The 25,476-nt window shown below is 41.7% G+C and overlaps 1 protein-coding gene across 1 annotated transcript in view; it reads left to right on the top strand.

Moving 5' to 3' along the window:
* Positions 1-25,476, top strand: part of LOC311040719 (uncharacterized protein) — a 34,460-nt gene that overhangs the window by 24 nt on the left and 8,960 nt on the right. The window contains exons 1-8 of the mRNA XM_084051067.1: positions 1-115; positions 1,218-1,404; positions 2,592-2,663; positions 3,131-3,207; positions 4,168-4,268; positions 6,212-6,328; positions 7,323-7,397; positions 25,215-25,353. The exon at positions 1-115 is cut by the window's left edge and continues 24 nt beyond it. Coding sequence (XP_083907193.1) covers positions 56-115; positions 1,218-1,404; positions 2,592-2,663; positions 3,131-3,207; positions 4,168-4,268; positions 6,212-6,328; positions 7,323-7,397; positions 25,215-25,353 — 828 coding nt within the window. The 5' untranslated portion in view covers positions 1-55. The remainder of the gene's footprint in view (positions 116-1,217; positions 1,405-2,591; positions 2,664-3,130; positions 3,208-4,167; positions 4,269-6,211; positions 6,329-7,322; positions 7,398-25,214; positions 25,354-25,476) is intronic.

The following is a 25,476-nucleotide window of genomic DNA, read 5'->3' as shown; positions in this document are numbered from 1 at the left end:
TTTTCAAAGAATAGACAGACTTCTAGATTAAATGTCAACTCTGATATAATTGAAAATGCGTAGAAGGACCGAAGGTCAGGAATCGAGCGAAGAGAATGTCAGGGCAGATAGAAAGGTATGTGACGATGGATAATAACTTGCTTTATGTCTAGTCTCAAAGCTCATACAGTGTGTGTGCATAGCAGTAGCCAGCTAGCAGCAGCAGCAGCTACAGTACTGCTGCCTGCTGAATGATGCCTCTCCTAGGCTAGGCAGCATGTGACAGTTCATTCATGGGGTGCATTTCTCCTTTCCGACATGGAAGGAGCACCCCTCATTCATGTCATCATTACAGTCACATCTGTTCTGTGGTGCTTAATTCATTGATCCTATTGCCGATCAATAAATAATAAATTGTTATTACTTATAATACAGTTATTACCAATGGTGGTGGACAAAGAAGCACTCAACCCCATAGTTCTGGAGTCAAAATACAAAAAATTGCCTAAATGTCTGACTGTACCTCGAGTCGTGCTGTTTACATTTCTGACTAATAAAGTATTCAATCAATCAATCAATCAATCAATCAATAAATCAATACTCCTGGTCAAATACCCAACTACTAAATAATAGTGAAAATAGCAGATCTACAATCTCATCACATTGCGATGGGGTGAGAGTTATAAGTAAAAGGAAAAAAATCTATACAGATACCCCAAAAAAATTCTTAACTATAGTCAGTAACTCAAGTAAATGTTCTTTGTTATGGTCCACTGGGTATTACTGTGTGATAAAGACATCAACCCACTACACCTGTGGCTTGTGAGTTGAGTGGTGATTAACCCATTTAGACCTGAGGCCGATTCTAAAAACGTATTCTAAATCCCAACAGTTTTCTGAAAAACGTATGTCGCTATATCAGTGATGCTCAAAATGTTTTCATGTCAAGGACCCCCTAAAATGATATGTATTTGGCCGCAGACCCCCCATCTCAAAATATTTTGTTCCAGGGACCCCCAGAAGCAAAGATTTGAGTTAAAAATGTTCACTTAAAAACATTATATTCAAACATTTGCAAAAGATTTCAAGATTCTTCAAAAAATAGCAGATCTACAAGCTGCTGTGAGCTTGTATATCTGCTATTTTTGAATAGCCAACGCTAAAATCTAAAACGACACACAGATGCTTTCCCTGTTTTAATGGGCTAAAGTTGCTTGTTCTCTTCTTTGCACTTTAAGGATGCAGCTCAAGAACAGCCCGTTCAACCACCGGTTCAACCACCGGTTCAACCTGAAGTCCAAAGCAGACTCAGCTACGGGTCCGTGCTCATGAACGTTGGAAAATGTTTGCTGTTCATCATCATTGTCCCCCCGTTTCTCAACTATGCATCACTGCAGAGAGAAGGACAAGTGTTGATGCCTAAAGGTAATCGTCTTCCAATAACGCACGCACGTGCACACACACACAAGCAACAATTTATGAGGTTTTGTGACTGCTGCAGATATGCCAATTTGATGGATGGATGGATGGATGGATGGATGGATGGATGGAGGAGGATGATGATGAACTTAATAAAGTTGGTTCCTTCCTTTTCTTTATGTAAAGCGACCTAGGGTACTTTGAAAAGCGCTATATAAATCTCAGCTATTATTATTATTATTGTGAGGATGATGATGATAAAAAACAATAAAACTTACAGGACATAGAGTCTCTAAACAAGACTAAAAACAGTTGAAAATAGAACGGTAAACAAAGGAAAATGGGATTAGCTGGGGAAGGCAAGTTTGAAGAGGTGAGTTTTGAGGGCAGTTTTAAAAGAAGAGAGGGTGTGGGCTGCTTTGATGTGGTCTCTGGGGGGTGGGTACTGCAGTGGTGAGTAGGCGGGCAGCAGACAGTACATTCTGTTAGTTTATTCTGGAATTTGGTGATGGTGACATATAAAGGAGGCTGTTGCAGTAATCAAGCCTGGATGAAGACATCAATGAGTGTTTCTTGCTGCAGTGTGTGACAGTTTGGGTCGGGAGTCGAGCAAGTTTTGCTCCAGACTTACCGCAGTTGAGTTGTAGGAAGTTTGCTTGCATCCATAGCTGCGGGAAGATGTTTTGACTTGGGGGTGCGGTGTGCAGAGTGCAAGCAACCCGCCACCCACGGCGGAAAGAAAACAAAAACCTCGATGCCCGTCAGCACCTTGGACAGCGATGCTGTCTCAAAACACATGCAAGCCAAGTTTTACACCCTGATGAAATACTAGGCTGTTGTTTTATTCTAAGCGTCACGTACAGTAGGCTTAGACGCTTACATTTTAAGTCGTAACTCGTAACCTTTGATTGGCTGATTAATAAAATGAACTTAAGGAATTTCAATCAGCCTTAGCAGATTAGAGAGAATTTGAATGATAGAAATCTATTTAGAATTAAGTGTGGGATGGACATACATCTATATTATGGAAATATGTATCGACCGTGGATATGCAACTGATACTGTAACGTATGTGCAGTGTCAGCCAGCCTACAACAGTGGGTAAATTGATTTTATTGTATTTTATTTGATACTAAATATAGATTTTTTTTTGTGAACCCTAGTCTCTTCTATTTGATCTTTCTCCGAAACAGATGGCCTGGTTGTTGATGTTGGTTTAGGTCAAAGGATGCACCTACTGTGTAAAGGACGAGGAAAACCAGTTGGTAAGAAAGGCATTCTATAAATGTATCAATAAGGACCATCACTGATAAACAGCTTAATTGACTTAACCCATTAAGACCGGGAACGCATCAGTGTGTCATTTTTAGATTTCTTTGGCTATTCAAAAATGGCAGATATACAAGCTCTGAGCTTGTAGATCTGCTATTTTTGAAAAGATCTTTGAATATATATTTTTTATAGCGAACATTTGTGAAATATTTTGTTCCAGGGACCCCCAGAAGCAAAGATTTGAGTTACAAAAGATTTGCACAAATTGGTACTATTTTTTTCAAAAATAGCCAAATAAATCTAAAATGAGACAGATGTGTTCCCGGTCTTAAAGGGTTAATACGATCTGAGCCCTCTTACTTCTGTTCTGTGTTGTTTCTTGCAAATTCTTTTTATTTAGCTGTACATAATGTATTGTCACATCTAGGCTCAGCCTAACCTAAAGTCTGTTTTTCTGTAGTCATACTGGACGCCCCGACTGGGATGTCAACAGACATCTGGTTTCATGTCCAAGAGAGCATGGCCTCACTGACAAAGGTGGGGAATGGCTAAGTTTCTATGTTTTGAATAAGCATCTGAATCTAATATAGATTAAGTATAGTATTACATCCACATGATGTACTGATAGCTGAGACAGATTGTATCTGTTGCATATCGTCGCTATCGGGTGGAAATCTAGTATGATCCAAAACTGTTGCTTTCAGCAAATGGGGGAAAAAAAGAACCTGTGTTGAGTGTGTTCAAATGGATCCAATATAGGTATTATTTAATCACAAACTTTTCATTGGTTAAATACGTATAAAACCCACAGACAAACCTAAAACTATACATAGCAGAATCTACACACTCGGTTTGAGCTTGTAGATTGGCTATATTTGTTACTTTTGTGTGACACTGTAGTATGATGAAGTAGGGCATTCATTTACAAACAAAACATAAAATATGTAAATATGGAGATGCATGGTTTCCATCCGACAGCAACAATGATATGCAATTTAATGAATTTTCTGTGGAATCACACACTGGTCTGTAAATAACCAATGACATTACTGTTTTTTTTGGGGCATGTAGGGTCAGTGCATGTGCTGTAGGTAGCGATGTAGCCGTGTCCTCTTATACCTCTTTTCAATGAGGAATCAGCCTTTCAGAAAGCTGTGTCTGACAGCCTGACAGCCCTCAGCTGTGACCCAAATGAGGTCACTGGCTTATTATTATGGAATAAACTAGCCATGTCTAGCTACAGTATGTCTGAATAACAACATCAACAACAAAATAAACTCACAGAGACATGTCCACTCCTGCTCCTGTCTCTTGAAAAAAGAGGTTGCCAGTTGAAGTGGTACTCCAGAGGATGACTTAGCTATCTTCTTCAGTGGATGTTCGCAAGAATTGAAAGCCTGTCATATATATATCTCATGTACTATCGGGGATGAAGTTATTTAAAAACGGGGTGAAACTAGTTTTTGGCCTCTCCATAATTTGTCACATTGTTCACAGGTGTGTACCTATGACAGAATGGGGCTGGGGTTCAGCAAGCGGATGATGCAGAATGAGACCACAGGAACTGAGAAGGTTTGGGGGATGTCAACAACTGGACGGTGAGTGCTCTATTGTAGTTGACCATATTTTTGCACACTTACATCTTTCAGAATGTCGTCTTGTACAGTGCACGCCTCCACTTAAACCCCTGTAGTCTTATACAGTGCACGCCTCCACTTAAACCCCTGTAGTCTTATACAGTGCATGCCTCCACTTAAACCCCTGTAGTCTTAGACAACTGGACTTGAGTTACAACTGTAATTTTACCACTTTTTCCCTTCTACACCAAATCTCGTTGACAAAAATAGCAGACCCGCAAGCTCACAATGCGTTGCAACGTGACGCATTGTGAGCTTGCAGATCTGCTATTTTTGGCAAATTTCTTCCCCAGAACATGGACACTGGGGTTCAAGTGGTTAAAGGAATAGTTCACCCCCAAAAATAAAATTCTGTCAATACTACTTACCCTCATGCCAGTTGAAACACAGAAACGGTTTCTTTGTCCACACAATATCTAAAGAGTTTGCCAGCAAAACTTCGTAGAAGCTTATTACAAAACAACAAGTTAATGGTAACCTCAGTTTCTAAAAGCTAAAAATAATAGTAATATTACTCCAGACATGCAGCAAAAACCACGTCCTCTAAAGTCATCGCACTGTATAGTGCAAACATTCCCTTACACATACAGTCTACAGTTTTCAAAACGTTTATGCTTGCACACATCGAGGATTTACCGAGTTTGTACGACGTAGACCTCTGCCTACGAGTGTAAACTTGTTCTCATCGAGCATAATTTCACTGCAGAACATGATTTCGCTGCTTTGAATTATGCATTCAACTGTAGATCATCACTGTAGACGGTATGGAAGAAATGTAAGGCGGTGCATTAACAGAGAAATGGGACAACTGCCATGAGGGCATGTCAAATGGCAATCCTTCCCAACATGAACTATAAACGCGACACGGCCCCTTCCTTAAATCAGTGTTTACCCTAGACTAATTTCCGTTTGGGGGCCGCCCTCACCGATCGCCCAAGCAAGCAGAGTAGCAGAGTAACAAGACTATTACAGTAATGCGTCCAGCCGTCCACTGCTCTGCATTATGCAGCTCTGCGTGCCCACAGCACAGCCCCTTTCCTATACCCCCTGTCCTGCACTGCCTTGGGACTCAGCCCTAATCTTCCTGTCGTTGACACGGTAATGCGTTTGTTGAGCATTAAATCTGTCTGAAGGATGAGCGGGCGTGGTTCGCCGGATGGTCAGCAGTCTAGTTTACCTTGGCACGGGGCCCAGGCAGCAGGCGGCGGCCTGTTTTTTTGACGCAACCAATCAATTTTCCCCCAAGAATTCAATATCTCAGCAAGCTGTGGGTTTGATGACTACCTTTCTTCTTTCCACTGCAAGTGCTATGAAACCTCTTCATTACGGCGCGATGCTCCAGGTTTGATATATTAGAGACAGAAACCCCAAAACAACAGATGGCTGTCAGGGAGGAGCTGCCGTATTTCATGCCATGATGATGTTTCTTGAGACGATATGAGCGTTTTGGCAGTGTTTGTTTTTCCTTCAGAGTTGTTTAAGGCAAAGACACCGGCAGCTACACTTTTGTCCTCTGTTTTGGATTTCAGCAGTGCTATTTATCTTGGCATACCTGTAACTGAGCTGCTGTGTCCAGAAAGAGATTAAATACCTAAATTAAAGCATGCCGTTGACCTTCACTTTCATACATACACCTGTTAGTCATCTGTATTGACACTTTGGGGAGTGTATTCCCTTCTCTGTTTTTCTCTTACGTCATTTTTTTGTTTCCCTGTAATGAGGCTCTCGTGGGCCCTTGTAATGAACTTATTAAAGAGAATGATGAGAATAATGATGGCCTGCTTTTCAGGTTCATTTTTTATGCTGTGCTAGAGCTCACCTTGCTCGGTAAATAAACTCCCTGGCACAGTTTGCGGCGTGCCCTGGTTCTTTCCTGGGATTAATGAGTATTGTTGTGTTTGCAGGATGGTGGATGATCTCCACCGACTCATCCAGGCTGCTGGCATAGCGACCCCCTTCATCCTGGTGGGCTCAGAACTTGGCACGCTCAACGGCAGGTTCTACAGCCACATCCATGACGTGTGAGTCTCGTACACACTGGAGCCCATGTATGAATACAAAGTTGTGTGCAGGTTTCAGGTGTTCTCACCCAACAAGCTGATGTCATTTATTGTAATTGACCCCGTTAGTAATGTGATCTTAACCCATCAAGACCTGAAGCCGATTCTACATGTCTCCTAAATCCCAACAGTATTCTGAAAAACCTATGTTTCTATATCAGTGGTGCTCAAACTTTTTCATGTCAAGGACCCCCAAAATGGGGACCAAATGTATTTGGTCGCGGACCCCCGTCCCAGAAGCAAAGATTTGAGTTACAAATGTTCGCTTTAAAAAAATATATATTCAAAGATTTGCACACATTCTCAGGACTTTTCAAAAATAGCAGATCTACAAGCTCATATCGTGGCACTCGGTGCCACGCTATGAGCTTGTATATCTGCTAAATTCAGTGGAACATTATGTCTCTGGATGAACTGAGGAATCTTTGCAACCCACACTAATAATCCAGTATCTATCTACTGTATGTGCAGTACCAATGCTAATTCCTCAGTTTCCTGGGACTCATCTCCAATACAGGCACACAGGACATAAATATTGTAGCTCCCTCGCCATCATCATCCGAGCAGCGCCCAAGATCAGAGACAACGTAGTGATTAACATGACCAGTAGCCAGCTCCTGGGTTGAAAGATTTACAGTTTAATCAGCCGCGATGTCACGGACATTAAAGTAGTAAATTAAGTGGTGGTGAGTGGATGACACCTGCAGAATGAAAATATTGCCCCTGGATGTGGTGTGTGGTCATCCATCTCTGGGGGGGGGACACACGGACAGACAGATATACAGACAGACAAATGGGATGGTGCCATCCATCTCATACTCATTACGCCCCCCCCCCCCCCGCCCCGTCCCGGGAGGGGTAATGTGGACAAGGGTAACAGTCAATGAGTCCTACTTCATCTGTGTCTCTATATTTATGAGTGTGTGTGTGTCTGTTGTTCTTCCTCTGTCCTCAGGCATGTGTCAGACCTGGTCCTGATAGATCCCATCCCAGAGGACATCTTTGAGGAGGACCAGTGGAAGGAGTACTGGTGAGTGCAATGTGCACCTTCCTTACCGGGAAATGGGAATGGACAGATGAGAGAGTGGGTAGAGAGGGAAGGGGACAGGAAGGAAGGAAGGAAAGAAGCAAGCAAGGAAGAGATAGACATCTGAATCATGGAGGAAACAGGGGCTATAAAAAGACAGGATAGAGATGCAGAGGCAGATCTGCTTATTATAATTTCCTCGCAAAATCTTATTTGAAGCCGATATAGCCGATCTACAAGCTGTGAGCTTGTAGATCTGCTCTTTTCAAATAGCTGATGTGGCCCATCGTCGCTTCTTTTGGGCTGGTTTTCCTAGACCTGGTTGCTTGTTTCTCTCACAGAATCTGGCAACGCTGTGCAGAGGGATGGAGTGAGTGACATGAAGGTAGAGTGGAAGAACATGGAACGAATTGAGGGAGAGGATAAAGAGTCTGGGGTGAAGGGCGGCGCAAGAGAGAGCAGAGAATAGTAAGAGGCACGGAGGAGAGGAAGGAAAGAAAAAAGAGGATTAGGTTGAAGAGACGGAAGGAAAGATGAGGAGCTAGGGAGACCCAGTCTATTGTATCATTCAAGCTCCAGACTCCCTCCTCATCATCGCCTTCATGGTAAAAGAGTCCTTTTAGTTGATTATCTTTGCTGGGGCGGGGCGCATTAACATGATTAATCGGAGGCCAAAGAAACTCATTAGTTGATCACATTCTCTTTTCAGCGTGAAACTGATGAGGGGAGAACTGCGATATGTCGGTGATGGTGACACGGTGGGGCTGTGGGGGGGAGAGCGGGAAGTGTAATAACAGTGTTTTAACCCATTAAGACCTGAAGCCGATTTCTACAAAATGTCTTCTAAATCCCAACAGTATTCTGAAAAAAACGTATGTTTCTATATCAGTGGTGCTCAAACCTTTTCATGTCAAGGACCCCCAAAATGAAATGTATTTGGCCGCGGACCCCCATCTCAAAATATGTTGTTCCAGGGACCCCCCAGAAGCAAAGATTTGAGTTGAAAAATGTTCGCTTTAAAAGAATATAAATATATTAATTTGCACACATTTTCTCGATTTTTCAAAAATAGCAGATCATTAGAATAGAAGCTCATAGCGGCACTCGGTGCCGCGCTATGAGCTTCTATATCTGCTATTTTTGAATAGCCAAAGTGTAAAATAGTGTTTTTTTAGCTCAAATGATGAGTGACACAGATGGGTTCAGGTCTTAATGGGTTAATTTTACAGGCATGATTCATGTCAAGCTATAGCCATTGAAACGTCACATACAGTAGCTCATTGTCCGTCCGTTGTCATATTGGAAGGAAGGGTGATTATTAATGATGGCAAAGAAGACTGAGCAAGCATTTTTTGCTGCAGGGCTGTCAGTTATGCTAAGCTGTCAATATCGCCCATTCTTTACACAAGGTGGCAGTAACAGCATAGCATATTCATAAAGCTAGGGATGCAGCTATTGGTTATTTTCCTAGTGATTTTTCTATCGATTACTTTTTGATTAGTCGCATAATCGAGAAGCACATTTAAAATATTTCTAAACTATTTTCAATGAATTGACATAAAAAAATTGCAATATATTTTTTATAAAGCTGATTAACCACTCAAGCCCATTTTTTACTTTGTCATATTACAGCGACACACAAAAATAGCGATCACCTGTAATATTTTTTAGCAAAATGTCTATCAATAACATTTTATTAAAATCAATTATCGATTTTTATACTTGATTATTTTGATTAACTGTTGCACCCTTACATTAAACTGTATAACACTGCAGTTGAGACTAGCATGCTGTTCAAATGGAGTTGCTGTAATGTTTGAGTCTACGGACTATTCCTTCACTCAAAACTAAATGGATAAATAACTTTGGTAAATCAAATCTCTTTGGTCATTTGACACCATGTTTCCAAAGTTCTGTCCCAACAACACTGGCTCACCGGTTATATAACTCAATGAGTTTAGCCAGATAAGAAATGGATTCTTTGAAAATGGCCTAATTTGTACGTGAGTCAAAGTGGAGCAGTACCATTTATCAGGGATGTGTGTCCAATTATCCCCTGATTAATAGGCATTCATTTCCCTGCGTACATGACAGTGCACCCACAATCCAATTACTCTGTGGTGAAGCAATGGAGAAATGAAATGAGCCAAGGGCTTACATTTACTCTGCAAAGATTTTTTTTTTATTATTGGTTTCTATAGCAAAGGGAGCAGTGATAGTAAATGGAGTGTGATGTATGAAGATAGAACTGGAGAAGTGATATGGCGCTCATCTCTTACCCTGCACCATTGCATCGCCTCACACAGGAAGTGCGCTTTCTCCAGTTGCCTTTGCATTCAATTTCCATTTCATTTGTCTTTGGAAAAACCTTCATATAATCAGTTGTGGGAAAAGTACTCAAATGTTAAAAGTATCAATACTGCAATGTAGAAGTACTCTGTTACAAGTAAAAGTCCGGAATTAAAAAATTGACTTGAGTAAAAGTACAAAAGTATTGGCATCAAAATATACTTAAAGTATGAAAAGTAAAAGTAAAAAAATATTTGAAAATAGCCGATCTACAAGCTCACAACGCGTCACGATGCGACGCGTTGTGAGCTTGTAGATCTGCTATTTTCAAATAGCCTATGTATAAAATAGGGCTGAAGTGGTTAATGTATCCTACTATAATTCTAGTAACCTCTGTCCGTCCGTCTGTAGTGGTGTCCCTCTGTAGTGGTGTCACCAGCCGGTTCTCCTCACTGGCTGGACCAATTGCTCTGATTTTGCACACAGCCATTGACCATTACCATCTGAACGCAACTGTGAAGCCCGTTTTTCAATTTCATCAAATCTCAGCTTCTTATTAGCGTTTATGTGTCAAACAATGTCGCCTCCCGGGTTGCCAGATCATGTGCGCATATCCCCCCACGGATGCGTCGACCGGGTATGGTCTAGTGTTTTATAATGTTCACTAACCCATCTACAAAGTAACTAGTAACTAAAGTTTTCAAATAATTGTAGTGGAGTAAAAGTACAATATTTGCCTCTGAGATGTAGTGGATTAGAAGTAAAAGTACTGAACATTGGAAACACTTCAGTAAATTATGTCCCAGTTTTCAACATTCACTTCCAAATTAGTACAGGTTTTCGCCACAATTAAAATGATACGGTAACACTACGGTAACACCCCACTGGTATGGGGGGGTTACATGGATAGTTATGTTCTGTTGAAAGGCGCAGTCACAGTGTGCGTGCTTAAAATAATTGTCCTGTCCTGATGAAAACTCCAGGTAAACATAAACATCTAAATACAAAAACATGTCAAAGAAATAGTCAACATAGCAAAAATAGCAGATCTACAAGCTCACAGCGCATCACAAGCTTGAACTTGTGACACGTTAAGGGTCCTGGTTTGGGTTTTTGAAAATATGTGCACTCTAGTGTAGGTGTGCATTTCTGTCAGTCTACAGATATGGGTTTAGTTTTGTTCTCCGGTCTTAAACGCACAGTAAACTCCTCAGTGTTAATTTCAAGCGTAGACCCTTATGGGTTCCATTTGGATAAGCTTTTTTGTGCTTGTTGAGTTGAATTAACACCGAGTACTTTACTGTGCGTTATTTGGTACACAAGATAAATCCTCCAATGGGGAGCAGGGGCTTCACCTGAGGAGGTTTGTGGTGGAGACCGTATCAGCTTTGCACTGGGACCGGAGGATTTACACATCAAAGCCCTTCTCATTAAGGGTGGCTCACTCCCAAAATTAGTTCTGTTATATCCTACAAAATGAATCACCACCATCTCCAGGGAATAATACTCTCTAACTCTCTCTCTCTCTCTCGCTCTCTCTCTCTTTATCTATCCGCTGTGTACGTACAGTATCTCTTTTTCTTTCTTTCACATGCATTATAACACTTGAAAGGCTGGGTGTTTGTATATATGTGTGTGTGTGTGTGTGTGTGTGTGTGTGTGTGTGTGTGTGTGTGTGTGTGTGTGTGTGTGTGTGTGTGTCTGTGTGTGTGTGTATTTGTGTATGCGTGTACTTGGATTATGCAACTTGCCTATTGTGGGGGATTTTCTTCTGAAGACATTTCCTTCCCGGTGCACCTGGCAAATGTCATAGATAATTCCACCTGATGAAAAGTAAAGCCTGATTGATACACTGCCCTACGACGCAGTATGAAGAAGGCATAAAGCAGCATGTTGTCACGGTAGCATCGGGGGTTAGCGGGCGCCCATCTGGTCTTTCTGGCCAAATTACATTCATGACGAGAAGCAGCCATTATTCTTCCTTTTCATTGGATGAATCTGTGGAGGTCGATGAAGTTTCAACCAGCGTCTTCCCCCCAGAATGTCTCCACTTGAAAACAACTCTCCTCTCACAATGGGGTGTTTCTAGACTCACTCTCTCTCTCTCTTTTGTTTTTTTACAGCCAATTAGCTTTATGCTATTAGCTGTAGGGGTGCAACACCGAACTAATCAATTTAATCTATCATAAAAACGTATCGATAATTTAAAATGATCGATTAATAATTGATCCCTATTTTAGGCATTTTATTATATATGCGAAAATCTTCAAAAACTTAAAAAAAAAATTGAGAATTTATCAGCTTCAATTTCCAGTTCCAATTTGGTCTGCTTTTTCTTTTCTTTTCTTTTTTTCTCTTGTTTATCGTGTATCCTTTATGATTTCTCTCTTCTGATAAGACTAAATTGGCATCCCCACCTGAAAATGCCTTTTCTGTTTGCTAAAGAGCTGGAGACGGGGGGATAACCCCTGTTACTGAACAAACACTCTAAAGTAATGATTCGGAACATAGATCAATTTAACACTTATTTTAACAAAAACAAAAACCTAAATAAATCCCGTAGAGTACCTTTTAAATGAACACAGGATTTGAGGGTGTAGGGGCTCATGTCAACAACGCATGAGTGTGTGTCAGCTGAGGAGTGGTCCAGGTGACCGTCAATCTGCATGGCTCCTAACAGCTGTGGCCGCGGGCCGCGCTGGATGGACGTCTGATTGAGTTATTGAGTCCAAAATGAAGAGGATGCTTCCTGGCAACATTCATCATCTCCCTTGTCATTAAGATGCCCGCCAAGCTGCACACAACACATAAACACAACTGTTCATGGAAACCGGCACACGCACGCACGCACGCACGCACGCACGCACGCACGCACGCACGCACGCACGCACGCACGCACGCACGCACGCACACACACACACGTTTGTATTACTGTACTTATGAGGACATCAGCATTCTAGGACAGTGATTTTATGAATGGAATTTTAAATGTTTTGGGCCTAACCCTGAAGCTGAATATAGCCGATCTACAAGTTGCAGCGTGAGGCGCTTTGAGCTTGTAGATCTGCTATTTTCAGCCGGCGTTCAACTAAGTATACAAATCAGGCATAACTCCAGCCCCGACCCCTAAACTTAAATACCTCGATTCCTAACCCTGACCTATTTTAAGCCTAATTATAAATTATTATTATTATTTTTTTACCCTAAAACAACCATTTCTCTAGGAAAATGGTCCTCACAATGTCTATTTCTCAAATTCTACTATACTTGTGGGGACATTTGAACCTCAAAAATAGACACACACACACACACACACACACACACACACACACACACACACACACACACACACACACACACACACACACACACACACACACACACACACACACACACACACACACAGCGGTGACTGTCCTCCTCTAACCTGGAGCCTGCTCAGTATGACAGACAGCGTATGAATGTCACTTTGACTGACGACCCACTCAGGCCTCCAAAGTGCTGCTATGCCACTCATTTGGTTTGATTTATAAGCAGCGCTGGGCTTTGATGCAAGACAAAGGCAGGACGCTCCAATCCGTCTGCACCGCACTTTGTTAGCTAGATAGATTTACGGACATAACAGGAAACCTGTTGTGAATGGAATGGTACCTTTTAACACAGAAAGGGAGTCAGTGTTTGATTCATTGAGGTGTAGGTGTCCGTGGCTGTCGTGCAGCAAAAATAGGTGCGATGCGTTGTGAGCTTGTAGATCTGCTATTTTCGGTACGCGACACCCACGTGCAACTAAGTATAAGTTCGGCTAACATCCATGGGAGTTCAGATAGGGCATCTCAACTCGGATCAAAATAAACATCCAACTCTGAAAACTCACACGGTAAAACTGACGGTTCATCTAAGGTCAGTGGTTTTCAAAGCCAGGTCTGGGGACCCTAGAGGTCCTTGGAGGAGATTTTAGGGCAGGGCTACTCAACATTGCTCAGAGGACACACAGCAAAATACAGCTGTGTCGAAGGGCCTAAGCCTAAAAACGTTGTCCTTTTTTGAACAGATTACAATGTTTTGGTAACGGACTACATGACTAGTGTAAAATTAAGGAAAAACACAGAAAACATTTTGATCCATCAGGCCAAACCTCGTTGGATAAAAAGATCATGGAAGTCATGGAATTTAAATGAAGTTACAAAATGAGTAGCCTGTCTTCATGATAAATCACAGAATGGTAAATATACTCAAATAAAGTATACTTGAAATTAGGTCATTGCATCACATTCCTTCTCCTGGAACAAACAAATAAAAAGAAATCCAAGGCTTGTTTAGAATACAACAAATAAATGTTTAGAAATGTTTTTCTGGGATAAACTGTGAAAGGACATCATATGCTGTTGTTGAACATTTGCCCATTCGGAACTGCCATTGTTCTCTGGCAAAGAAGGCATACTGGCTTGTTGTTTACCTCTCGTGCTTCCTCCCGTGTCCTGTGTGCATGACTCATTTTACCTTAACCTTTGGCCATGACTGCGTTTTTTTTAAATCTCTGGCCATGACTGCGTTTTTTAAAATCTCATTCCCACCACTATAAACATAATATGCACGATCGCCCTCAGTCTTGTGGTTAGTTACAAATGATGTGTCCTCATTGAAAGGAGAATAATTATATCTTTATTGGTAGTTGCTATGACAATGAAGGATGGGCCGCGTTTTGAGAAGCGCCGTTTTAAGAGGTTGCCGTCCAAATGAGGATGAGAATATTCTAACAATATGTTTCAGTTTCTATTTCTCATGGACAATTATGACATTCATTTAATTATAACACATTTTATTTAATGTAAACCAAACAAAACCGTCTCACATCAGGGTCCCTGATATACGTTGAGAAGGTCCCTGACAGAATCAATTTGCGGGTCTGTGACATGGAGATGTTTGAAAGCCCTTGTCCTAGGTTAGCCTCACATAATTTTTTTTTTAAATGTTTTACATTTCCTTGAAATTAAAAAGTTTGAGAACTCGCAGCTAACACTCAGTAGCCTCAACAACAGCATGCAGAGGTATAGTTGGAGTTAAAGCAGCAGCCAGTGATGACACATAAGCCTGAAGGTCCTTACACACAAGCGAGCGTGACGAATAAACGATGTGAAAATGCGTCGGCGAATATTATCGGTGATGCCTCGTTCATACAGGTGGATGATTTTATTGGTGGTGAGAAATCAACCTCGTTTAAAAGAAATAATTACCTGTCTTTATCGCCTCGTTATGTTCACATTCTGTGCGAATGTTTTCATGATTACCTTGCTTATTGCACGTCGCTCTGGATAAGAGCGTCTGCTAAATGCCTACATTGTAAATTGTATGACACAAACAGCAGTTTAACCCGTTCAATCCGGGAACGCATCCACAAATGTCCTCTAAGTCCTAACAGGTTTCTGAAAAACTTGATATGTATTTGACCGCCGACCCCCATATTAAAATATTTTGTTCCAGGGACCCCCAGAACAAAAGATTTGAGTTACAAATGTTGGCTTTAAAAATATATATATTCAAAGATTTGCACAAACTTTCACGATTTTTCAAAAATAGCAGATCTACAAGCTCATTGCGCGGCACTCGGTGCCACGCTATGAGCTTCTATATCTGCTATTTTTTAATAGCCAAAGAAATCTTAAAATGACACAGATGCGTTCCCGGTCTTAATGGGTTAAATGAACGTGAATTAATCTCATGAAGTAAACGCTCCCAGTGTGTATATGGACCTGGAGTGTATGCTTAGTTGCGTCCTTGTGTCACGCACCAAACATAGTCAATCCACAAGCTCATAACTGTAAGCTTGTAGATCGGCGATATTCAGTGCACAACACCCGCGCGCAACTAAGCATAAATCCGGCTATACGGTACATTCTCACTTCTGAGCCCACCACCCACCCTCACCCGGGAGCTGAACCCTGCTCTAACCCCCTCACCCCAGCCACCCCTGGGGCCCAGAGTGACAACAATCACCGGGCTAAGGAAGGAGGAATTGCAGGGAAAGGAAGTAACAGAGTTACCATGGAGCATAGTAAATAGAGATAAGGGGAGCCTATCTTCCAGGTGAAAATGTGTTGCAGCATCACAGGCTGTTACAGTCTGGTAAAGCTGCATTGTGTTGATATTTCTGATAGGCACGAACGAGGCCTGAAAATGAAATGGGCTGTATGAAGGTTTCATAGAGACAAAACCATAATTTATCTGCAGGCATTGCATAGGCCGTCTTTGTTTTTTGTCGTTTTTGTTTGTAAAATGTCTTGTCAAAAGCTGGCCCAAACCCTATATAATTAGTTGAACGGAGTACCCCAGGGCTCTATGCTTAGTCCGCTCTCCTTTCATCCTGTAGTGTACACCAAATCTCTTCACTGTAAACAGCAGATCTACAAACTCACAATGTGTTACAACAGGACGCCTTGTGACCTTGTGAGTGCTGACCTCTACTCTGCCTTCACATTTTGTAGCCTGAAAATCGAGTAGCACTGATCAGAGCACTAGGTCACGCAACGATTGGCCAATCAAATCCGGAAGTTACGTTTGTAACAGCTGGCTTGTGAGGCTTACCATCCAATCAAATTACGTTTGTGACCATATTTGCCCAATCAAATCTGGACGTTACGTTTGTGATGCCCGCAAGACAATTTTAATGTAGGATATGGACGCCAGGGTTCATGTGGTTAAGCTGTTCCTAAACTACATCCTCAATACCATCCCATTTCCTTTGCTTCCCTCTATGGCAAAGTATCCAGTGCAAAATGATTGGTAGTACCTAAATGTGTCTCACTTTGGTAGTCTGTTGGACCCATTTCCACCTGTTTAATGGTGTTTATCTGAGTTTATTTTGTACGTTTCCTGTGTATACTTAGAGTAGGACCACTCCACCACAATCCACTCCTATACCACTCCAAAGTGGCGTGCAGTTCATCATCATAATACAGCTCAGACCGTGGCTCCTTAATGGCTCCTGTGTCTCCACTTCCTCCATCAGCCTCTCTCCTCCCCTGACTCAGCTGGAGAGCTCTCCACAGATTCCCCGGCGGAGTCACGAATGCCAATTAATTGTAATTAGCACCACTGTAAGCGTAACTATTGCTGTTGCACTCTGCTAATGAAGCAGGGCTGCCTCGGCCCCTGTGTGTGTACCCCATGGTAATCTATAGTATTGATGAAATTGAGGAATTCAGAAGGCTGAGGGGATGCAGGATTCAACCTGGATATTGGTCCGTGCTGACTGGAGCAACAATGCCACCATGTGGCCAAACTGTGTATCAGACAGTTTAACTGAGGTTTCAAAATGTGGATCTTGCAATTACAATTGAGGCCAGCGGTTCTCAACCTGTGTGCCATGAGGATAATGCAAGCGGGCCGCCAAATAATTGGCAAAACACTACAATTTAATATAACAATATAAAATAATTAATGTAAAATAATAATTACATGGTATATATTTTTTTTTTTATAGTTTTTTTTTTAATTATGATACCAGTGAATTGGAACTTAAAGTATACCACCACTAAACATGCTCTGAAATTGCACACGGCCCACTCGGCTGCCAGTGTTAACCCATTAAAACCGGGAAAGCATCTGTGTCATTTTAGATGTTAGCTACAGTATATAGCTTGAAAAATTCTTAGGATTTAGAACAGTAGTTCTCAAAAATAGCAGATATACAAGCTCACAGCGTGTCACTTTGTGCCGCGCTGCGAGCTTGTAAATCTGATTTTTTGGGGGAAAATCTCGAAAATGTTTGGGAAATTTTGATTTGAACATTTTAACATGAATCTTCTCTTCTGGGGGTCCCTGGCACAAAACATTTTCAGATGGGGGTCCACGGCCAAATATATATCAATTTGGGGGTCCTTGGCACAAAAAGGTTTGAGTAGGCCGTGAAAACTTTCGAGATTTTCAAGTATAGGGCCTGATCCTGAAAAGGTTGAGAACTGCTGATTTAGGCATGGAGCATGCGCTCCTACCCAGAGCGACCTGCGAGTTGCAAGGTCGGAGGAGGTGCTTGCATCATTTGTCAGACAACAGCAGGGCAGTGGGTCAAGGGATTGGAAGTGACAAGAGAACAAGGACACGGCACAAACTAACTGGGAACAACAAGTAAGCAAAGTACCTACACAGTACAGTAGCATCTAGGCCACAATGGGCCCCACACAGCCCCCGGGGGGGTCGCTAACGAGGGACAATTGGAAAGGAGAAGAAAATAAATACGATGTTATGCCAATTTAATACCACTTTCAACCTGGCATTGCTATTTTGGGCGTGTCATTATTGTCAAAAGCTTTAATTAGTTTTATTCAAAAATAGATAAATTAGCTACAAGTTCACAATGCGTTGCATGGTGTTGTATCAAAATTTTAGATATTTTATTTATTCATGACATTTCACAATAGTGTGGAAAGGTTTGGGAACCCCTGATCTAGTCAATCTAAAGCAGCAAGTGCATTATTATAAACCCAGACAGGGAGCTTTAACTGGTGTAGCTTGGGAATCGATTCATGATTATTTACTGATTGATGTCAGGGTAGGGAGGATGTTAATTCTTCACTTGCGTCAAGTCTTGTTTTGAAGCAGTTCTGCTTTATTCTATTTAGAGTGTCCTCAGAACGTTGTAGCTTGAATGCCACAGAGTCGGACAGACCTTGGGTTTTGAAAAAAATCCAAACCGGGACCCCCTTCTGCTATTTCCACTACTTTTGACAATATCTGTGGCATTTTCATTGTATCTTTTCACCTGGTGTTTTCATCAGGATGGGGGACTTAGTGACTGCACCTTTCAACAGAACAGAACATGATGAATGTAGCATATGCCTACTGAATATAAGTGAGTATATATTGCTAACACTGGACTTGTTACTGTAATCAGAAGATGGGTGTAAAATGGAGGAAAGTTGCACTGGTCTCAACACTTTAAAGTACACTCAAGAGACTTGTGGCCCGGACCGCTAGCACTTAGGCTCCAGTGCAGCCTGACAGCGTGTGGCGGGTTCGATCCCGACGGCGTGTCACCCCCAGAAAATATCTTTAAAAATAGACATGTATTGTAGTTAAAAGTTGTGTATCTTTGTATTGAAAAGCATAGGCAAAAGTAAAGAAAACAGTTCAATCCATTCAACACAATCCAAATTCTTCTCTTTCAATAAAGCAACCAGGTGGTCTTTAACACTTCACTCCCCAATCCTCAAGCCCAGGAAATGCAGTCAATGTTCAGTCTAAGTGTCAAAGTCAAGTCAGAGGAGCAAATGCTTGAAATCACTCTTAGGTGGGTTAGCTCGCCATCGTCATATCATCTTCACACACACATCAGAACACCTCAGTCCAAGAACTCATGATCTCAGAAAAACCTGGCCTGTGTATAATATGTATGAACTAAATAACAATCAGCTTAAACAAAACAGCTTGAACAAAAAAACTGGGACAGTTTAAATAAAAACACTTAAATCAAACAGTTTCATTCATTTGTTTTCAGTCACAGGGTAATGAATTGACACCAGTAATCGGCAAATGAAAACAAAAAAAGAAAAGAAAACAGCACCACAATCCTGACCAAACTTGGACGTCTGGTCACCGTAGTAGACAGATCTGCTATTACAAATAAAGGACCTATTGCTTTTTCTATAGGATGACTGGCTATTATTTCCTGTTGTCATGTTTGATGGTGTTTCGATCAACTTTTTATGAATTATATACAGTACAGGACTTTATAACAGTGTTAATGTAATTGCTCAGGATCCAAAATGGGTAGACGTTTACTTCTGATGACTTCCAAAATGGGAATAAACCGGTAGGCAAATAGAAATATAAGAACAAATGTAGTCATGTTCGATACATGTCTTATATGAAGTCTTACTGTACATTGAAGACAGAACCCTATTTTCAAATTAGTTATGTTACCTAATGATTATTAGTAATTTAACCACTTAAACCCTATATACAGTATTTCATTGACCAGGGTCCCCCAGGGATCAACACTTGGCCCCCTCCTGTCAGGAATCACTTCGAAGGACCCAAAAGCAGTACGACCAAAGCAAGGATCAATGTTCAAAGGTTTCAAGGTTTATTAACCAAACTAAAGCAACTCATATAATGAGGTAGACAAAACAGGAACAGAATATACAGACGGTTTTCAGCCTAAGTACAGCACTAACATCACACGACGACCTGACAAGGAACTGAACAAAAAGGGGAATATATATAGACACAGGGTTAACTGGATACAGGTGAACACAAGACAAATCAGCACAGGGATTGGCTGGGGCACAACAGGACACAGGTGGAGAAGATAACTAGTACAAACTGGTGAGACAAGACAGGAAGCGATAACAAGGCAGAGAGGAAACAATACTACAAAATAAGAGTAGACATCATCATGGCAAAAGGCAACAGAGTAAGAACAAATCTAATATGCAAATAGAACAAGCACAAAACAGAACATACCATATGCAGAATACAGAACATGCAGTATGCACTTTAGGCCTAACCGGCCTAAAGTGTCCACGACCCTATAAGGGCATTCAAGCTCTAAATAATAAAGTCAAAGTCCACGGCCCGAGGAGCGGACCGTGACGCCTCCTTTTTTCCCTCTACACCACAGATTAAGGATGCTAGGGTCCATGTTGTTAATAAAATCACTGTATATTTCTCGAAGCTTGTTTCTTTGTTCAATTTCGGTTATCAGATAGCCAGTGGTGGAAGACGAAGAAGCACACTTTTACTTGAGTAAATGTAGTAATATCACAATTTACAAGTAAAAGTTATGGGGGTCTCTGGCACAAAATCTTTTCAGATGGGAATCCGCGGGCCAAATGCATATCAATGTGGGGGTCCCTGGCATGAAAATGTTTGAGAACCACTGTGTGATAGTCCATGTAACATTTAGCTCCATGCTCAATGCTTCATTCTTGTAATAGGTGGTAGAGGCTCTTCTCTTCGGTTAATATTACGCTGTAGTGATTTGACTCGCTGGGGATTATTCTCTTCCAACAGAGGCTCAAATTGTCACTTTCTCTGTGTGGGCACAACAGTTGAAACTACCTAATCATGCAACAGAGAACGTAAATATTCCCTTTCTCTTGTAATAGTCGGTGGAAGCCAGCGCAATAGTCATTTTCTAAGTGCTCTGTGTGAGTAATAGTACAGTAGAGCCTGGCGTTAAGGGTCCATGTTTAAATGTTCTCTGCACGTAGTAATAGTTGGCAGAAGCTCATGTAATAGTTGGTGTTTTGTCTGTGAGCGGGCTCTCAGGTAACAGAGTCCCTGCATATTGAATGAGATGGTAATGAGGGGGAGGGGAGGGGAGGGTGGGGGCCTTATCACTGCGGGGCCAAATTCCGACAGTGAATTGCGCAGTTGTAACAAAAGTAACAGAGCGTCCATTCAGCCTGCACTAATCCAGATGGGAAAGTCAAACAGCAGAAAGTCCATGGCACAAACTCATTTCATCACTTTATTAATTTAGATATTGCCTCCTCGCTCCTGCGGGGAGAGAGAGAGAGAGAGAGAGAGCGGGGGGGGGGAAAACCTCTGAAATGACCAACATCGGTGAGGCGTTTTGCTCTACATGGTTCCCCCACTACGTCTCCTCCCGTTATCTGTTTAATTCATCCCGCCAATCTTGGCTGTCTTTACCCACTAAATTTCCCTTTGACACGCATGCCTTGCTTCGCATAATCCCCACTCCGGGGCAGAATTAAAAATGGAAAAAAGAGGAGGGAATAGGACAGGTGGCTGGAGAATCCTTGAAATAATGTTCAATGCCAGGTCCAGGAACGATTTGACCAGATTCAAACTGGGGGCCTGATAGGGGAGACGGCCTTTTTCATATTTTGGAATCGAGAGAGAGAGAGATGGGTGGTGTGTGACAGGTAGAAAGTGTGTGGAGACTGAAAGTCCCCAAAGAGCCAGGTCGAAGAGTCGCTTCTTTAAATTGTGGTGGCAGCGTGACTTCAGGGGGAGGACTGTAGCATGGAAGATGAGAATGTCAAAATGTCACTCTTCAGAGGTCTGATTTGAAAAAGTTTCCTCGGTCGGACGAAAGCTGAAAATGAGAAGTGTAGTCTATCTCTTTCTTTCTTTCAGTTTAGTTTAGTTTATTTGATCATCTTCACCAGTATCAAATACAACCATACATCAACATAAGCAAACTGTTACATAGTTTCTTTCTTTCTTTCTTTCTTTCTTTCTTTCTCGGCCTGCATCCAGTATTGACCCATAAGGACGACTTTACTCTGAAAACGGCGGAAGCGTTTATCTCTCGACATCCATTTAGAGCGGTTGAACAGCCATTCATTGGTGTTTCTGTCTGCCTTATCTGACCAATCGGCATTGACATGCCGCACTAGAGCACAGCTTGATATTTCAACACAGCTCTGTGGGCAGCAGTGTACCGTATCAACAACACATGATACAAGCGGGGTCTTTTACACATGAAAAGTGTGCGTTTATGATTTTGGGGCGTGATAAAAAAGGGCATAATGGCAACAGAGCACTGCAATTTACAGCGGCATGCGATATTGACATGTGCGATGGAGGCTATATGAATGGAGACGATGCACAATGTGTTTGCTTTGTCAAAGTTGCGGCTGCAACTGCAAGACACTAACCAGAAAAATGCCCGTCGCTTGGCTTGTTAGACATGTGGATGGTGTTAATGTTCTATGGCTATTGGGTTGTTAGGAGATTCAATCTGTGGCAGGTCAGGAAATTACCGGAAGACTTATTTTATTCAGACACTGGATCCAATTGTCTAAGACTAGGCCAAAGAAAAGGCCTAGTTTTCATAATAGCGAATTCATACGTACACATTATACCGTGTTGCCATCGAAGATCTGGCACAGTTGCATGATGACATTGGGGTTCATGTTTAGAGCTAAGGCTAGGTCTAGATCAGTGGTTCTCAAAGTGTGGTCTGGGGACCACCAGAGGTCCTTGAGGGGGTTCCTGGGGGTCCCTGTGAAATGGGTTAAATAAAGCATCACAATCAATTTAACCACGTTGACTCTATATACTTCGGCTATTTATTATTATACTTTTACATTTATTTTTTACATAAATCTTCACTTCTGGGGTCCCTGGCACAAAACATTTTCCGATGCGGGTCCGCGTCCTTAATAATACATATCAATTTGGGAGAAACAAGCCCCCAGGACTTTTTTTGTGTTATGCTTTTTTAGCCTAAATGTCTTACTGTGCCACCGTGCTGTTTACATTTCTGCTCTAAATAAAGTATTCAATCAATCAATCAGAATGACATGGAAATGTTTGAGAACCACTGGTAGATACTGGGTGTCTCGGGGCTGATGTGCAGTATTTGGGCGTCATGTCGGGGGGGGGGGGGGGGGGGGCAGGCAGGCTGTGCCATGCGCTGCGACAAACGGCGGCAGGCGGGCGGCGCTATTGATTGGGCTCCACAGGCTGAGACCAGCCAATTCAGAGCACCAGTGAGCCGAGACCGATTGGGCCTCCTGAGTTACAAAATCCCAGCGCTCTTCTTCTCATCTGCCAAAAAAAAAAGAAGAAAAAACCTTATTTCTCATTCTCCAGTCAAATGTGTCCAGGAAGAAGTTGCATATTTTTTTTATAATGGAAAATTACTTTTATGCACAGGAATATTCATAGTTTGGTTAGGACTCTTCACCGTCACATTTTCTTCCTATACCTCCGGCTGTAGAAACTTTGTCCATTCAGTCACCATTCACAGCACTTAAAGGTGCAGTAAGTGATTTTCTTTTGTTGAAATAAGTGTTAAATAGCTCTATATTCTGATAGGAATTATTGATATTTAGTGCTCATTCAGTAATAACTGAACATGCATTTTTTTCAGGTTGGGATACCAATTTCTTTCCAATCAGGAGAGAGAACTCATACAGGCTGTAGGACAAAGAAGTGAAATTGGAAGCGATGACACAAAGAAATGAGCAGACAACATTGAAACTGGAACACTATAACATTTAAGCTGATAAATGGGTACTCTCCCCTGATTGGATGAAATTGGCAACGAAAAAAACATAAAAGGTTGAAATATGGAGATACATGGTTTCTGCACCACAGCAACCATATCAGACAGTCAGTAACAGATCTAGATTCGAGGCACTCATTGATGGTTGGATAAAGGAGTTGAATTTTAAGTTCATGTAGCTCAGTGGTTCTCAAAGTGGGGTCCGGGGATCCCCAGGGGTCCTAAGGGGGTTCCATGGAGTTCCCAGCAAAATGTGTTAACATAGCATTAGAATCAGTTTAACCACTTTAACCCTTTCAAAATGTTCAGCTATTGAAAAATAGCCGATGTACAAGGTCACAAGCTTGAAGATCTGTTAATTTTAAAGACATTTTGAAAAATCTGGAACAACAAATGTGGAATCATTTTGAGCTTTAAAATCCCCCACAAATCTTCTGTTCTGGGGGTCCCGGGCACTAAATATGTTCAGATGGGGGTCCGCGACCAAATACACATCAATTAGGGCAGTGGTTCCCCAAACCTTTGAGCTCAAGACCCAAAAGAGAAATTAGACATTTGCCCGGAACCCAAACTTTGCCCGGGACCCAAAATCACAAAGCTTTGCGCCGCGTTGCAAGCTTGTGGATCTGCTATTGTCACTACTTTTTAAAGGTTTTTGTTTGATTAATTTATGGAAATTGTCAGGGACCGAGTTGGTCGGAAGGAGAGACACAGGGAAAACTTTGTTGGTTTTAAAATATTGTTCTCTTTTTTCCTTCTTTTTCTTTCCTTTTTTCCGTTGTTGCAAATAAATGGTTTAATAGATAACAAAAACAAATGTGCTCAACACAAAGGAAATTAAACTAAATAACTAAACAGAAACTGGACTACACAACTGAACTGAAAACTGAACCAACCGGAATGGTACATGAGGTGGACATATATAGGGACGGGTCAGACCACTGTTAACACAAAAGGGGGAAAAGACAAAGACTACCATTGAAACACACACTCAAACCCCTGCCCCACCCCATGGTACAGAGGGACTGTGGTGCAGTCCAATTTCTCCAGATTAGCTGTAGATCTAGCAGCTGATCCCTATTGCTTTGGCCAGCCCATCATGTCCATGTATGTCAGTCAGTAACCTCCCACAGAACTGGTAACTCAAAGAAAACTCATAAATGAACTCATAGAAAACAACTAAACAATAAATTATGTCATTTCAACTGCTGGAATGAACAACTGAAAATAAACACACTAAATATATAAAGCAAAAGGAAGATTACCATACATTATAGTCTCTATGTGTGGCTGCTGAGTCAGTCATCACAGAAATTATAAGATTTTTTTATTTTATTTATGCAATACTTTTGAAAAATGTTAGAATACTTTTTAATTGATGAAAAGTTGTGACTTTTAATTTATTTTTTTTAAATCTTTTGAAATGGGGATATTTACTCGCGCGACCCATAACAAGTGGTCCGCGACCCAAACATGGGTTTGGGGAAACAGTGAATTAGGGGGTCTTTGACCGCTGACGTAGCTGATAGCAGTGTGTGTTTGTCTGTCAGGTACGGCATTCTGATGCCTTCGCTCCAGGTCAAGCAGTTCTCAGCTGCTACTGGGCTGAGTCGCATGCTGATCATCCTGGGTGTGATCGAGCCAATCATCAAAGGAGAAGACATCTCAGAGGACGTCATACAGCGGCAGGTCAGGCCAACACACACACACACACACACACACACACACACACACACACACACACACACACACACACACACACACACACACACACACGCACGCACACGCACGCGCGCACGCACTAGAAAGAAC

Source organism: Gymnoscopelus microlampas (assembly GCF_963454915.1).
Source record: "Gymnoscopelus microlampas genome assembly, chromosome: 3".
Classification (NCBI taxonomy): domain Eukaryota; kingdom Metazoa; phylum Chordata; class Actinopteri; order Myctophiformes; family Myctophidae; genus Gymnoscopelus; species Gymnoscopelus microlampas.
The sequence above is the reverse complement of the archived record's forward strand: the minus strand, read 5'-3'. Positions and strand labels throughout refer to the sequence as shown.